The sequence below is a fragment of the Chenopodium album genome, chromosome 2, assembly GCF_948465745.1.
Source record: "Chenopodium album chromosome 2, dcCheAlbu1.1, whole genome shotgun sequence".
Lineage (NCBI taxonomy): Eukaryota > Viridiplantae > Streptophyta > Magnoliopsida > Caryophyllales > Amaranthaceae > Chenopodium > Chenopodium album.
Window position 1 is genome coordinate 21361851 of NC_137835.1, and position 16178 is coordinate 21378028.

At 39.6% G+C, this 16178-nt stretch overlaps 1 protein-coding gene across 1 annotated transcript; it reads left to right on the forward strand.

Annotated features, from left to right (window-relative positions):
- Nucleotides 1–9091: 9091 nt before the first annotated feature.
- LOC145570389 (uncharacterized) lies at nucleotides 9092–15692 on the forward strand. Its single transcript, XM_081629451.1, has 8 exons — nucleotides 9092–9860; nucleotides 10186–10853; nucleotides 11129–11324; nucleotides 11412–11708; nucleotides 11814–12418; nucleotides 12518–12575; nucleotides 12669–13061; nucleotides 15514–15692. Exons 1-8 carry the CDS (start codon nucleotides 9092–9094, stop codon nucleotides 15690–15692), a joined length of 3165 nt encoding a protein of 1054 aa, XP_081485577.1.
- The last annotated feature ends 486 nt before the right edge of the window (nucleotides 15693–16178 follow it).

Consider the following 16178-nt stretch of genomic DNA (forward strand, 5'->3'; position numbering starts at 1 on the left):
ACCTCCTAATGTTTTTGGATGAAAATAGGTTAAATACCGTCCGGCCCTGGGCTTTTCATAGGCATCATGGACTTTAAGGCATATTTTATTTCCAAAAGGGTAACAGGAGCCAGAGATATGTTCATGATTACATTAGTCTATTACAGCTTTAGGAATGAAATTAATGTTTCTAGGTTGGGATGACTGAGTAGAGGTGAAGATGTTTCGAAAATACGAGATGCAAAAATTTTCCAGGCGTTCCCGATCACTCTCCTAATTACCCTGATCATCTTTAAAAGACAAAAATTTTCCCCTACTATATTTAATTTTAGCAAGAATATGGAAGTATTTAGTATTCCAATCTCCAAAATTTCTCCAATCTATACCCGCTTTTTGTGCCCATTTTATTCTTTCCAATTTAAGGGAAATATCCAGTTGTCTAAGAAGACCTTTTTCCAAGTTAATAAGGAAAGGAGAATATTTAACACATAAAGCTTTTTGCACTCCTAGAATTCTAGCATATAAGCGTTTTTTGTTCTGCAAGTTGCTTTGGAACAAAAGTTTATCCCAAACTCTAACTTCCTGTACGAAATTTTTTTTGCTGGAAATAAAATCACCCCCCCCCCCTTTCGACCAGGTTCTAGTGAAGAACTCAAGAAAATTAGGGTTTTCCAGCCAAGATTCTTTGCATCTAAACGGATAATTACCCCTACTAATATCAATATTATTTGAAATTAAAATTGAGCAATGATCCAAATAAGTTCTCGAGAGATGGAATACTTGCGTATGTGGATAAGAGTTGAGCCAAGCAGCATTAGTAAGGGCTCTATCAAGCCTTTCCTTGATGTTATCCTCCCCATCTCTTCCATTGTTCCAAGTAAAAGCTGGACCGTTAAACCCCATATAAATGAGACCTACACCATCCACCCACTCGGAGAAGCAAGCACCTTGTGAGTTTGTCACTGGACGTCCTCCAATTTTTTCATGTTGGTTAAGAACCTCATTCATGTCACCAACCACTAGCCAAGGCGTTTCCGACGGAGGAGGATCATTCTTGAATTCTTCCAAAGACGATTTTTACCACTGGAAGCAGAGGGAGCATGAATACTAGTGAGGAGAATTTCTGGATCAGAAGGAGAGAATTTAAAAAGGGAGTGTAAGTGAAACTCCGATCCTGCCGCAAAAGAAATTAAGCTAGCTGGCTTTTTCCACAAAAGCCAAATTCCACCTTTTAGCCCCTTAGCTCCAATAGTTGTACTACTATTAAAGCCCAACTTTTTGCACACTTCCTGAGCCCTACTATCTTTGGCCTTTGTTTCTAGTAAAATAAAATCAAAAGCTGATGAATTTGAACAATAGTCAACGCATGAGAAAGAAATTCCTTACAAGTTGTTCCTCGAACGTTCCACACAATTATCTTCATATTATTAATTGGAAAGGGAGGAATGGGAAAATGACTCAAGGGAATCGGAATAGAGTTAAACATCGGCTCCACAAATTGTTCCCATTCCTTCCATATTTCTTTCTTCTCCATTGTCTCTACTTCGTTCAGTAGTACAGGTGACATCATGAGGCTGATTTCCGGGATCAAATTTCCTGTCGGAATGTAATCCAGAAATAAATTTAACCCTATCATTTCCTTCTTCAATACAAATACTATTAGCAAGTTTTGAACTAATGAAAGATTTACTCTTATTCTTTCTAATTTTAGGGGTAAAGAGTGGGGTTTTCCAGGGGGATTTGAAAGCGAAGCGGCATTTTTTCGGACTCTAGTTGAGGCTGGAAGACATGGGAGGCCATCAGAATTTTCAGAGCTAGATTTAGTCGGGCTAATTCCTCCAAGGGAACTGGCCTTTCCGCTAACACTGGCCATCGGGGGGTAGGAAAAGTAGGGAATGGGTGGTGGGTAGGAGAATTTTGTGGTAATTGGAGATGAGGAATGCTCAGCGGCGACGGAGATAGGGGTCTGATTAGGAGAGGTCGAAGTTGTGATGGGTGAATTGTTGGAGCAATCGGGTTTTGGGGAAGAAGTTCCGAAGCCCTCGATCTCTGAACATGGGATAATTGAAGATCTGCAATTTCCTGTCGGAGCTTGCTGTTGACAGATCTCGGCGATGGATTGTTGATTGGGTTGCTGCAAGATTCCATGATTGGACGGAAGGGGATTACTTAAAGTAGGAGAAGAAGGAGAGGTAGCTGGATGATCAAAATGAATTGCATGTAGAGAGGCCATTGCCTTGCTCTTTTTATCCTGGGAATTCGACCTCGGGACTACAAGATTTGTAATAGCCTTCATTCCCAACATATTAATGCTGCTATAGGTATTATCTCCCTGTCTAAATTTATTCTGCAGTGTTTTATTTCTAGGAATGTTTTTCTCTTTATTATTTTCACTCTCTTCCCCCACCAATGGCAATAAATTCCATTGTGTGTTTTTATTCTGTTGTTGGCAGCTAGCTTGTTCCCTAGGCGTTCCTTTCTTTTCAGCTTTATTTTTTGGTGGACCTCTCTCCTTCTAATATTCTGCTTACCCTCCAATTTTTTAATGATTTTCTTTCTGCCTGTAGCAATAATCCAAGGCCCATATTCCTCCATATATTTTAATTCCCCTGCCTTGTCCTTTTTCTCCTTTTGCCCCTTCGCTGCATTAAGATTTTGTTGTTGCTCTTGTAGGCCTACTATCTTATTCTGAATATCTTTTGTTGCATGGCTTGTTTCAGATGTGCTAGCAGGATGCTCCTTACTAGCTTCTGCTTTCTGTAAGGCTACTCCTTCCCTACAGTTTTCTTTTGCATGGCCTATCCTACCACACGCAAAGCACAAGCTATGAATTTTTTCATACTCTATACGTTGCCATGAATCTCCCACCCAAACTTTTGAGATTAAGGGTTTATCTAGATTAATCTCTATGCAAACCCTTGCATATTGACATCTATTCATTTTATCTGTAGAGTAATCCACCCTAATTGGCTTCCCGGCCACTTGTGCTATGCTGTAGAGGGCCTCCTTTTCATAATATTCGACCGGAAGCTCTGGGAATCTCATCCAGACAGAGATATATTGAAAAGGATTCGTCGAGGGTCGAAAATTCGGCTTCCAGTTAGATAACATAAGGTAATGATCTAATATGAACCATGGTCCACCAAAGAGTGCTTTCTCTAAGTCATCTTTCAAAGTAAATCTGAACAGAAAGGCTCCATTTTCCATTTTAATGGTCTCTAACCCTGCCCTTTGGGTTCCACATTCTTTGTACTTGTTGAGCCATAAACTCAACTCTTATCTTCAGCCCAAGACATTTCCCCATAAGTGTGAGCGACCAGGGTTTTATTAGCTCATGTAATTTTTCTGTAGGAAATTTAACAACTAGTGCATTGTCCGGGCTGCAGTCTTCCTCTTCCTCCCATTCCTGGGAGTTCATGACTATTTTCCTAGCCTCGGTGAACCATTGGGACGATCTTACCACAGCCTCCCTAAAAGTTCCATTAGGCTTAGTTTGGACATGAGAAACCACCTTCTCTTTGTGCATAAAGTTTTCATCTTGGTTTTCCACCTCCATGTTGTCAGAATTTCTTGCAACCTTCGAGTTAACACCATCTTCTACTTGTGCTTCACATACCAGACTATCCTCCTCCATAGCATCAATGTTGAGAGAAGTAAAATTCATATACTGATGAATACCCCGAAGGGACTTCATTCAACATTGAGAAGGCAAGAACAGAAACACTTTAGCAAGGAAAAAACTAAGCAAAGTATAAATCAAAAGACACAATATGTTCCAAACTAATGTAAGAACATAAAGCAGCAGACTTGCTCACCACCAAGAGCAAGCTCCCGGGGCTCTAATCACTAGAGTGATCGAGTTAGTCCCCGATGGCTTAAAATCCTAGAGAGAGAAAGTCTAGAGATCAAAAAGCAATACAAATACAATAAACCTTTACTCCAATCCCGACCTTCCAATAGTCTACTAGCTTAGCCATCTAAATTTTTAACAAAATGCATGCATTCTGCCAACAACTTAGGACTTGACAAGCATTATACTTCCATCCAATATTAATATTACTCATCTAAATTCACAACTATCCACTCATAACACCAAAATGCATCTAATTATGTATAAATTCCTCAAAATATGCTAGTCAAGGGTAAAAACTCCCTGATTCTTTTTAAACCAGATTAGAAATATAGTTACAAATTAAATTAATCATAATCCCTACCTTATAAAAAGTGGGAAAATACTCTTATGAACAGTGTTAGGACATATATAACCCCAAAAATGTTTATTTACCTATGTACCCCTATTAATCTTTTGTCAGTTTATCTCTTTATTCGTTTTCCCTAATGTGATTCAGTAATGCTTTTCCTCTGTCTTCCTCATAAGTCATAACTCATAATTGCGCCCTTTTCTCCTTCCCCTCTACCTCTATCCTCAATTGAAGCAAACTATTAGTTATCCGTTGAAGAACCTATCGAGCTTTCTCTTCTCCATTGAAGTAGTTTATGGGGTGAGATATTTTTTAATTTTGAATTTGTTACGGAGTATAATTGAATATCAATTTCACAATCTGGGTTTATCGTTAATTTAATTGTTCACGTACTTGTTAGTATAATCAATTTAGGATTGTTTTGATTTTGCTTGTCCACCTTCCTAATGGTGCCCGACTGAAACTTTTTTCTCTCCTATTACAATAATTTCAATTGAAATTTGTGTTCATTTTTAATCTATCTTGTTCTACTTCTTTAATTTCTTTGTCATTAATTTATAGGTTTTAATCTCATACTTCCTTATTGGATTTTTTTTTTGTTTAATTTGACATTTCGCTTGAATTTTTATTTTCCTGTAACCTAAAAAGTTCGGCCTAACTTTTCATCTTTTTGAGTAAATTGAACTCTCAAATTGTAACCGCTTTCTGTAAATTTAAGAATATGTTTCAAGATTTCTTTCAATTACGTAGAGCCTCTTCATATCTTTGCTAACTTTTTGGTACCATGATGCTGATATATGTATGTGTGTGTTCAGATGTGATTGAGAGGCTAACAATCTGAGAGGGAGAGACATGGCTTCAATATGTTTGTGGTATTCTAAAAGGTAGTCATGCATTGTCACTTTTGCGCTTGTTGATTGCCTGGAAATCTAACAATTTAACTGGTTTCTTGGATATTATGGAGGAACTAGAAATGGAGGAAAGTTATGCATTTACTAATGCATAACATTGATTAAAATATTATAAAAACACATGGTAGAGAGAGAAAAGAGGAGAGAGATAGGAAGAGAAAGGCAAGTAGGTGGACCACACCTATTTTTTGGTCGGATTGTATCACGTGATGGGGGACCACATGCTGATTGTTTAACTGAAAGTTTATATAGTACCATTGAATCATCAGTGGTACTATTTACGTATAAATTTAGTACAACTGAATGCATATATAATACCATTATGTGCACATATAGTATCACTGTATATTCAATGGTACCATTTGATCATCCAATGATATCAGAATATTTATTCGTTTGTACATATGCATAATTACATGAATACCCTTTGTTATGCATTTCTAAATGCCTAACATTCCTCCCTTTAAAATTCCTCGATATTATGCATCGAAATTTAACTAAAACCAATGTCTTTGTGACTTTTATAGTTTTATTACTTGCAGTCATGTGTTCTGAAGCTTAGATAAGTTTATAAGTTTATTGATACTATTGACTTCAGCCCTATACTTCTAGCTTTTTTAATTTTTCAGTCTAATTATGCTATTTGCATGCACAATTATATAGAGAACTAATTCAAGAATATGATGCTTACACATTATTCATAAATAGACGCTACTATAGCTTCTGCCATAGGAATCATGTGTTCTGGCTCTTTAGAAGCTTAGATGAAACTATTGACAGTTTTGACACTATCAACTCTAAACCAATTCTCGAATGAATCAAGACCACTATGATAACCTGATAATTAAAAAGTAAGAAGCAAAAATCTGATTTTTGCCCCTATTATTACGGGTAAGAAAAGTGGGAAGCAAATTAAACATATATCAATAATGAATTTATTTAACCCAAACAAAATCAAAGTACAGAGAACAAACACAATTACATTTAAATGAAATAAAACCATTCGACATGCAAGTAGCCAAGTAGATCTACCAAAAATCATAGCAAAAAAACCCTAGATACAAAATTTTAACACGAAATCAAAAAATTATCTCAGGAAAGCAAAATATATATGTAATTTAAAGTACCTTCAATGTTCAATTATAAAAATTGCAAGATTTTAAACTGTACTGGTTGAAAAATATCGCTGAGAACATTCAATAATTAAGCAAATCACCACTTATCTGACCAACTAATGCCGACGCGCGCTTCCCAAACCCTATATCACCATAAAAACCATTGATTTACTGGAGTTATTAAATGGGGATTTTAGATAAGTAGTAGGGAAGTAGTTTTGTTTTGAGAGTGTTCTGGAGTTCTTGAGTTGGAGGGTAGCTGGGTAGCAACTAATAGAAAGTGTCAAAGTGAGGAACTTTGGAGTGCGTGAAGTGAGTTAATATTTTTTTTTTTAAATAAAATAATAATATCTTATACAATGACTTCTTTTGTAGTCATTGTTAATTTTATATAAAGCAACAATCAAACTTGTTGTGATAACTTATTTATTTTTTCACAACAACAATCTTGTGTCAAGCAAAAAATTCGTTTCAAAAACTCTAGAGAGAGAAAGTTTTAGAGTGAGAAACCCTCACACAAAGTTAACTCCCTTTTCACTGTTCTTTCACAAACTCCTTTTCGTGAAGTGTTCTTAGTTTTCCTTTCATAGGAATTATCTTTCCCTTAGAGTAATGCCTCACTTCATCCCTACAACCTTTGTTTATCCTCACTATATAGGTGAGGATTTTATTCCCCCTCCCCCTCTAGATGATGATCTTAAACTGGATTGGAATTGTAGTATAATTGGTAGATGTTGGGATGATAGAACTGATTTCACCCCGGTCTTAATTCAACGTTTAGTTTCAAGATATTGGCACTTAAGAGCTCCTGTTAGAGTATTCCCTTACGGCAGCGACTTTATTTTCTTTTGCGGTACGCAAGAGGATGCGGAGGAGCTCGACTCAAGAGGATGGGTTCATTTTCGTGGTGGTTTGTTTGTGCTACAACGACTCCGTGGTCATTCAGTACCTCTTAATCTTAACTTGCACCTAGTTGATTTGTGGGTCAAGATGGAGGGTCTTCCAGTAAGGTATTCCACGCCGGAGATAGCTTCTACCGTTCTTTCTCATGTTGGCGAGGTGACTATGGTGGATGATTCTAATGGTCAGTTTCCCGTTCCTTACCCTCGTGTTAAAATTTTAGTTGACTTATCATTGCCCTTGATTCCTGGTTGCTATTTTCCTACTATTAATAATCAAGTCACGTGGGTTCGATTTAAATATGAGGGTATTTTCCGTTTCTGCAAAAAGTGTGGATTTGTCGGGCATAGTAGGAGATTTTGTGCATCGGAACAATCATCAATTAACTACCATCTAGAAGCTCGCTATCGTCACCTCCACGAAAGCGGCGCTCGTGTGCTTTATGGTCCTACCGATTCCAATTTATATTCAAATGCTCTTCGTGGTATTCGTCCAGTTCGTTCAAATTGGACCACAGAATTATATTTTGGTGGTTATGATGAAGAGGACCCATTGGAAAATTCTGCGGACTCTCGTCCTTCCGATTATGACAGCGATGGTATGGGTATTCCTTTAGCCTCGGATGATACTCGATCTGGATCTACTACTCATAACCATGCGTTGGCAGACTCCTTTCCTGGATTATCCCCTCCGTCAACTCCTGGTGTTTTTCGCAGCCGCGAGTTTGAAGTTCACCGGGAAAATTTGGAGAACAACCGCACCATGAGGGAGCGGCTTGTCACACAAGATTATGTTGACACATCGACACCACGTGTCCCGCATGCAATGTTAGATGGAGGGTGCTGTCATCAGGGAATGCATATGGGATCAGGTGATTTCGGTGGGGATCCTTATCACTCAAACTCACGTGACGGTTGGCAGTACTTCTTGGACTCTTCTGATGTTCAAGGATTATCAAGCTCTCCTAATTTGGGCTCAGCCCAGACCACCTCACGTCATAACAACTTGGGTCAGCATAACATGGGTTGGGCCTTGCGTTCACGAATTGTTTCTTCAGAAATAAGTTCTCCTTCAGCTAATGGGTTTTGTCAAACTAGGCTTCTCGATGGTTCGAATTTGGGCTAGCCTAATTTCACCCAGGACCCATATTTTCAAGCTTCAATTCACGGCTTAGACTCGGATCAAGTCGTGCTAGTTTCTCAGTCCAACATTCCGTCTTTTTCTCCTCCGCCCATGGGCCCGTCTAGCCCAATGTTTGAAGACCCATTCGGAGCTGGGCCGAGCAACTAGGAAGGCACCACCATGGCTGCTTCACCTTCGCCATCTCTGTCTTCTTCATTCACGATAGAAAGCTCGGAATTTTTCGGGTATGGTGCGGATGTTTCTTCTAGAGCGTTTGAATTTCCTCCAACTCCAGAATTACCTGAGGCTCCAGCGTCGACCGAAATTGTTTTGGCAAACCCGGATCTTGATTCCTCTATCTCGGATTCGGTGGTTCCCATGGAGTGTTCGCCGCCTCAATCTCCGTCGACTTTGGACATTATCGTTGCTCCTCCACCAAGACTCCATCTTGTTCTCCCTTGCGCAGGATGGGGAGTAAACTTAAGTCCTACTCTTCTTTGAAATTGAGAAAGAATGGTGAAAAGATGTGGGAATGGGTTAAACAGAGAGGTCCTCGAAAGCGCGCTGGAGGGATGCTCACACCTACGGCGCCTCCTATACAAGATGACCAGCAGCTTCAGTCTTCGGATTCGACATGCCTCCCTTGCTTTCTTCCTTATAAAAAACGCAGGGCAGATTTTGGTTCCACTTCTCATGTTTCTTCTGAGGGATCGGTGACCTCCCGTGAAGGGTCACCACACTCCGGATGAAAGTAGCGGTTTGGAATTTTATGGGCTTAGGACAAGCGGACTCCCCTAAAATTCCTTATATTACCTCCCTAGTCCGCTCTCATGGTTTAGACTTGGTGTGTCTTTTGGAAACAATGCTTTCTGTAGATAATATTGTACAAAAATTAGCGTCTTTTCCTTTTTTGGGTTGTTGTGGCATAGACGCTATAGGCCTTAGTGGTGGTATGTTTATATGTTGGTTTGCTCCTCTAGGCTTAGTTCCTGTTTTTCAATCTCAAAATGTATATCTCTGTAAATTGGTGCAAGGAGATGAAATAAAATTTGTGATGTTTGTGTATGGTTCGCCCCATGTGGCTAATCGGTTAGAGGTTTGGCATTTAATTAGTAATATTTTGGAGTCTATTCCGAATGTTGTGATTATTGGAGATTTTAATCAAGTGGAGTTTCATTCGGATAAGTTAGGTGGTAATTTTTCGATTCCAGGCCAATTTTACTTCATGAATTGGAGATTGGGTTTATATTTGATTGATGTTCCTTTCACAGGTCCTAAGTATACTTGGACTAATAATAGGTCTGATCCTGATCCCATTTTTGAACGTTTAGATCGAGCTTATGGTTCATCCTCTTGGTTTACCACCTACCTAGATACCCATCTTATTTACCAACCTATTTTGTTCTCGGATCATGCTGCAATTATCTTAATAGATAATCTAGATCCAAACTTTGTTAAACGTCCTTATCGAATCGAGAATTGGTGTTTGTCCGCTCTTGAGGTACACAGTATTATTGTGTCCATTTTCTCGCAGTTTTTTCCTGGTTCACCGATGTTTACGTTATCTCGTAAACTTTTGGTTTCTCGGGATTGCCTTTTAGCTTGGTGCATTTATCATAAGAAAACTTGGGGTATTAATTGGAAGCAGTAAGTTTATGATGTTCATCTGGCTTCTCAGTCTCTGCTTTCTCGGGCGGATAGATGCTTGTTTATTTCAATCAAAAATGAAAAGGTAGCTGAAGCGCAAGCCGCTTACACCTTTTGGCAGCAACGGGCAAAGCTAAAATGGGATGCATTGGGGGATTCTCATTCTCGTCTTCTTTTTTCCTGTGCAATCTCGAAAAAGGAAAAACAAAATTTTAGGTCTTCGGGATTCCTCAGGGGTCTGGCATCGAGACTCTTATCAGATTGCTTCATTAGCCCATAATTTTTATAAAGATCTTTATTCGGTTTCAGGCCAGGCCTCTTCTTTTGATGAAGAATGGTGGGACAACCTTCATATGCCTTCTCTGTCTTCGGATCATCAGAATCTCCTTATGCAGCCTTTTTCTTCTGAGGACATTAAGACTGCTATTTTTAGTATTGATGACGGCAAATCTCCTGGTCCTGACGGGTTTTCGTCTGCTTTTTTCAAAAGGTTCTGGGACACGATAAGGCCTTCTGTGATTGCAGTTGTTCAGTATTTCTTTGTTCATGGTTATATGTTGAAAGATTGGAATCGAACGTTTTTAGTTCTGCTTCCTAAGGTGGAAGATCCAGAAATGATTTCTCAGTTTCGACCTATAGGTTTATGTAACGTGATCTACAAATGTGTGGCGAAATGTATCACTGGTCGGCTTCGACTAGTTTTACCTAGTCTGGTCACCGATTTTCAGAACGCTTTCGTTCCGGGTCGTCTCCTTTCGGACAATGCGTTAATAGCCCATGAGGTCCTGAATTATATGAATAAAACGAAGGCTCGAAAGAGGTTCTATGCAGCTATTAAATTGGATATGAACAAAGCCTATGACAGAGTAAATTGGGATTTTCTGTTTCCCTTGCTTCAAGCTTATGGGTTTCCCCTTACTGGATTCATATTATTCGTCAATGCGTTACCACGGTTTCATATCAAGTTCTTGTTAATGGTAATCCTCTCAAGGCTTTTCGGCCTCACTGCGGCCTTCGTCAGGGTGATCCTCTATCTTCCTATTTGTTTGTGTTATGCATGGAATTTCTCTCTACAATGTTAAGAAAGGAAGAGCAAGCATCTCTTTTTCAAGGTGTAACCATTTCTCGGGGCGCTCCTTCGATTTCTCACCTGTTTTTCGCTGACGATTCCTTATTGTTTCTGCGGGTTACTCCAGAGGCTTGCGATAATCTTATGGCCTTATTAGCAGATTTCTGCTCTATGTCTGGACAGGTGATTAATCTTCAGAAATCTTTTGTGAAATTCAGCCCCAATACTCCAGTGGATTATCGGGATTTTCTTGCAAGGATTTTAAAACTTCAGCATAAACCTTCTCTAGGTTCCTATTTAGGTTTACCAGTTGAGCTAGGAAGAAGGAAGGTTTCGGATTTTGGGTATCTTATTGATAAGGTGGTTCAGCGATTGGCTAGTTAAGCTTCTCTCGGTCTTTCCTCTGCAGCAAAACTGGTTATTATTAATTCTGTTATGATTGCCTCTTTTAATCACATTCTCTCAGTATTCAAGATTCCTTCTTCGATCTGTTCTAAAGTGCACAATTTGTTGGCTCGTTTCTGGTGGAAATCTGATTCTCGTTCAAAGGGCTTGGCTTTGCGTCCGAAGTCCCTTTTGCATCTTCCCAAAGGATTGGGAGGTCTTGGGATTCGACGCTTGGATTCATTGAACTCTGCTCTTTTGGCCCGGCAGTGCTGGCGTTTTCATCATAATCCACAGCTCCTTGCTTCCAGGCTTTTATTTTCGAAGTATCCTGCTCTTCGTTCTTTTCATACTAGGTCAATTCCTGGTTCATCCTGGGGTTGCCGCGGATTGTTGCAGGGGCTGTCTGTATTGGCTTAGGGTATCGCCTGGAAGGTGGGTTCAGGTACTTAGGTTCGTATTCTGGAGGACTCTTGGGTTCCAGGGGAACTTATTTCTTTTCGTCAAGATTGTGGGACGTCTGATCCGTCTCATGTTTCTGCTATTATTGATCCGCGTTCTCACGCGTGGGATTCGACTCTTATCCATCGGCTTTTTGATTCATCTGTGACGTCTAGAATTTTGGCTATGGAACGTCCAAGTAGGCCAATGGATGACTTTGTTTACTGGAAATACTCAAGAGATGAAAATTTTACTACTAAATCTGCTTATGCTATGCTGCTTTGCAGATTAACTCCCCTGAGGGGTGTGTTGTCCTTTCCTCCTTCTTGGTGGAAGGTTTTCTGGAATCTGCCTATTTTACCAAAGTTACAATTCTTTTGCTGGAAGATTCTTCATAATGCTTTACCTCTATTTGACACTTTGCAAGCTCGGGGAATTCCGGTGGATTCAACTTGCGTTTTCTGTCTTGAAAATCAGGAGACAGTTGATCATTTGTTTCGTGATTGCTCTTTCGTGTCCAATCTTAGGTTAACGACTCCATTGGTCCAGACTTTCACTATGAATAACACTCAGAGTTTTGCTGATTGGCTGGTTGAGCAGGTGTTGTCTTTACAGAACTCTAGGTGTTGGGGAATGTTAATGCACTTGGTTTGTTTCATGTGGGCCATTTGGATTGCTCGTAATCACAAGGTTTTCAGACACGCAGTTATTTCTCCTGGATTTGTTCTTCATATTATGCAAGACTAGGTTTCTCGGAGTAGTGCAGTTCAAGGCTTTAGGGATTCACTTATTCTTCCAACTGCTGGTGCGTGCTCCCGATCTACGTCCTTGTCTTATTCCTGCAGTGGTTAGGGTCTTTCCAGCTCTTCTATCAACATTTGTCTAATTTTTTATGGAGCTTATAGTGCTAGTGATAATTCGGCTGGAGCAGGTTGGATTTTTCGGGATCCAAATTCAGAGGTTGTTCTTGGTGGTGGTTCCAGGGCTTTTCATTTCTCTTCTGCTCTTCATTCGGAATTACAGGCTTGTCTTTGGGCCCTAAAGGCTGCTGATCGTCGTGGTTTTAGGCGTCTGGTGATTTACACAGACTGTTCGACACTGTTTTCTCTCCTTCATAATAAAGGGGGCCGGGATATTTCATGCCTTTGGTTGATTCAAGATATCAAAGATTTCATTCTCAGATTTTCAACATGTGACATCCATAAGGTTCCTCGAAAGTGGGTTTCTCCGGCACATTGGTTGGCTGTGCAAGGTCGACGTCGTCAGTTTTTGTTTTGGTCCTTTTTGGCTGGTTGTTTCTTTTTTCTAGCTCGTCTTGTCAAAAAAAAAACATCTTGTGTCCAAAAACTTAACAACTCCTTTTTTTCGCCAAATCCCGCCACACGAAAATTTTGGAGGAGAAATGAAATTATTTTTTTTTCTGCAACAATCTTTAGCCACGGACTAAAATTTCACGTAGCGGAAGCTGATTTTTAGCTACAAATTGTTTTCTTGTTGCAAACACTTGTTGCCAATAAACAATTTTCTTGTAGTGATTGCAGCCTTTTCTCGTAGTTCTAGTATGAAATCAAGTTACTTCCTTAGGAGTAATCATTTTGCTCCTCAAAATAGTGTTAAATCCTGAATGTCGGCAACCCAACCTCAGCTGGTACCATAGCTTCTGTTCCAAATAAAAAATTGAAAGGGGATTCCCCTGTTGCTTTCTGGTTGTTGTTCAGCTTGCCCACAGTATCAGATATTTTTCCAAATGAACTTCTTCACTTCAGATGCCGATATCTTTGCAACTGGTTCTAGCTCTATCCATTTTGTGAAATAATCAATTCGCTCGCCCCGAGAAAACTTCCTAGGAGGTCACCCATCCCAAGACTACTCCCAGCCAAGCACGCTTAACGATGGAGTATTATAGATTATGAGCTCCCTAAAAGGAAGATGCACCTTGTTGATATGAGTAGTATATCAAATCCTTTTAAAGCAATCATGAGGGGTATTACAACCAAGGCATCAGCTTGTGCATTCTGTGCTCTCGGGACCAATTGCACCTCGAAATGATGTAGCTATGTCGTTAGCTGATTTATCTTTTCAAGATACTTTATCATTGCCGGCTCTCGTGCTTCATAGTCTCCACTGAATTGGCTTGACACCAACTGGGAATCAATTTTCAAAATCAAACGCCTAGAGATAGGTGTCATAAATGGCACTCATTTGATGAACATTTAGGTTGTTTTGTTTCCCTTTTCATAGCTTTCATGCTCAATAAATGCCTAGTTTTATGCATTTGGTCTTGGTTTTACCTTTCCTCTCTTATTTTGTAGCTTTTGTGCATTTTGTTGGTTTTTCTACTCTTTTCTCCTTTATTTGCTCTATTTTCGTAGTTATAGGTATTGTATGAGGTCTGAGTCTTGATATTGGTGATTTACTAAGGTGGAAGATGCTTTTGGAGCAAGCTCATGGCAATTGGAAAGCTCAAGAGGCAAGGAAGTGGATTCTCCAAGTTCTAGCTCTTGCGCTCTCAAGTCGTGCTCTCATGAAGATAGGGTGTTGAACCCACTGTCAAGTGCTTTTTGGGACTGCCACTTTAGTGTTCATCATCATCATATTGCGCGTTCACTAGAAGACCTTAGCGAACGCACGAAGCCGCGAGAAGATTTGAAGAAACCCAGAAGAGCGCGGGCGCGCACCGTTGATGCGCGGGCGCTCCTCTACGGGTTCCGGCTTCGCTGATCTTCATTTTGCGCCTCTTATAAATACCCTTTTGAACCCAATTTTTGCAAAAAGTTTTATTTTAGATTTTGATCATAATTTTAGCTTAGTTGAGAGCTTCTCTCTCTAGTTTTAGGGTTAGTTTAGGAGTAGATTTTAGAGAGAGAAAGTGAGGAATTTCAATGGTGATTGAGAGATTGAAGATTGAATGGTGAAAATTGTGTTGGAGATATTCTCTATTATCAATGAGCATTTCTAAATTCTATCTCATTTATTGCTTTGATTAGTTAGTTCATGTTTGTTTGATTTGATTTTGATGTTTGATCTTTGATTAGTGTAATTGTTCTCCATATTTTGTTGATTCTTGATTCCTTTAGTTTATTGTTGATAGATGATAATGTTAGAGTAGTTGTTTGGCTGGGGATTGGGTGAAACTTGTATGATTGTTTAATTGTGCTTAATTTGGGGATTGTGTTGATTAATTGTTGAGATTAAAGTGATTAACGGAAGTTTGCATGTGTGTAATTTGATTAGGCCTTGAGAATTATGCTAGATTGCATTGTAGTTTCTAATGATACGGACCATTGATTTAGGAATTGCAATTATCAATTGAGCTTGATTAGTGATGCTTCTAGTTAGAGTCTCTCGTAGTTGGCGCTAGTTTGACCTCTAGGAGATAGCTTGTTGACTCTTTTGATTGAGCTTACCATTAGTCTTCATAACCATTGACTTGCATGTATTTCCGAGTTTCTACAATTGTCATGATTACTTGTTGATTCCCGTTCCTAGTGCTTTATTTGTTTAGTTTCTTTGTATGGTAGTTGGTTAGTGTTTACCTTTAATCCTTAGACTTTGACCTAGCTTAAGCGCATAATTGAGAGCGCTTGAACATTACCGTTTCTTTGGGTTTGATCCTTGACTTGCCTCTTTACTAGTATTTAGGTTGGTTAAGTGTTTATAAATTTAGTTTGACCGAGAGTTTCAACGACCTAGTTCCACCCCTCGTCACTTAGCTTCTGCTGCTATGGATAACTGAATTCCAGCTATGGCCGCTTTATACTCTGCTTCGTTGTTGGTAGCCTTGAATTTGAATTTCAGAGCATACTCAAATATACCACCATCTGGTGTTGTTATCACTACACCGACCCCTGATCCAGTTGATGTCGCCGATCCATCTATTGACACTTGCCAAGTTCCCAACAGCTCCTCTTCATCATTGTAGGAAGTCTCCACAATGAAGTCCGATTAGGTCTGCGCCTAAATCGACACCCTGGACTTATAGTAACTCATACTCCGACAATTCAACCGCCCATTTTAACAGTCGGCTTGATGTATCCAATTTTTACAATGACCTCTCCAGCAAGCGGGTGGTTGGTTGGTATCTATATCGAATGAGCATCAAAATAAGGGCACAATTTTCTTGTCGCGATCACTACAACAAGTGCCATTTTCTCTACCACTAGATATATGCGCTCAACTGCATTTAATACATGACTAACAAAATATATCGGCATCTGCTGCTTCTTCCTTTCTACCAGCAACGCTGCAGCCACTGTTTTCGGTGAAGCCGATATGTACAATTGTAACTGCTCACCCCATTCTGCCTAGCAACTGTCGGAAGTTTTCTTAGGTGCTCTCTTACCACCTCCAAAGCTTCACTTTAGTCTTTTCCCCACTAAAAAGTTTTGTTCAGTCGCAAGACTACAAA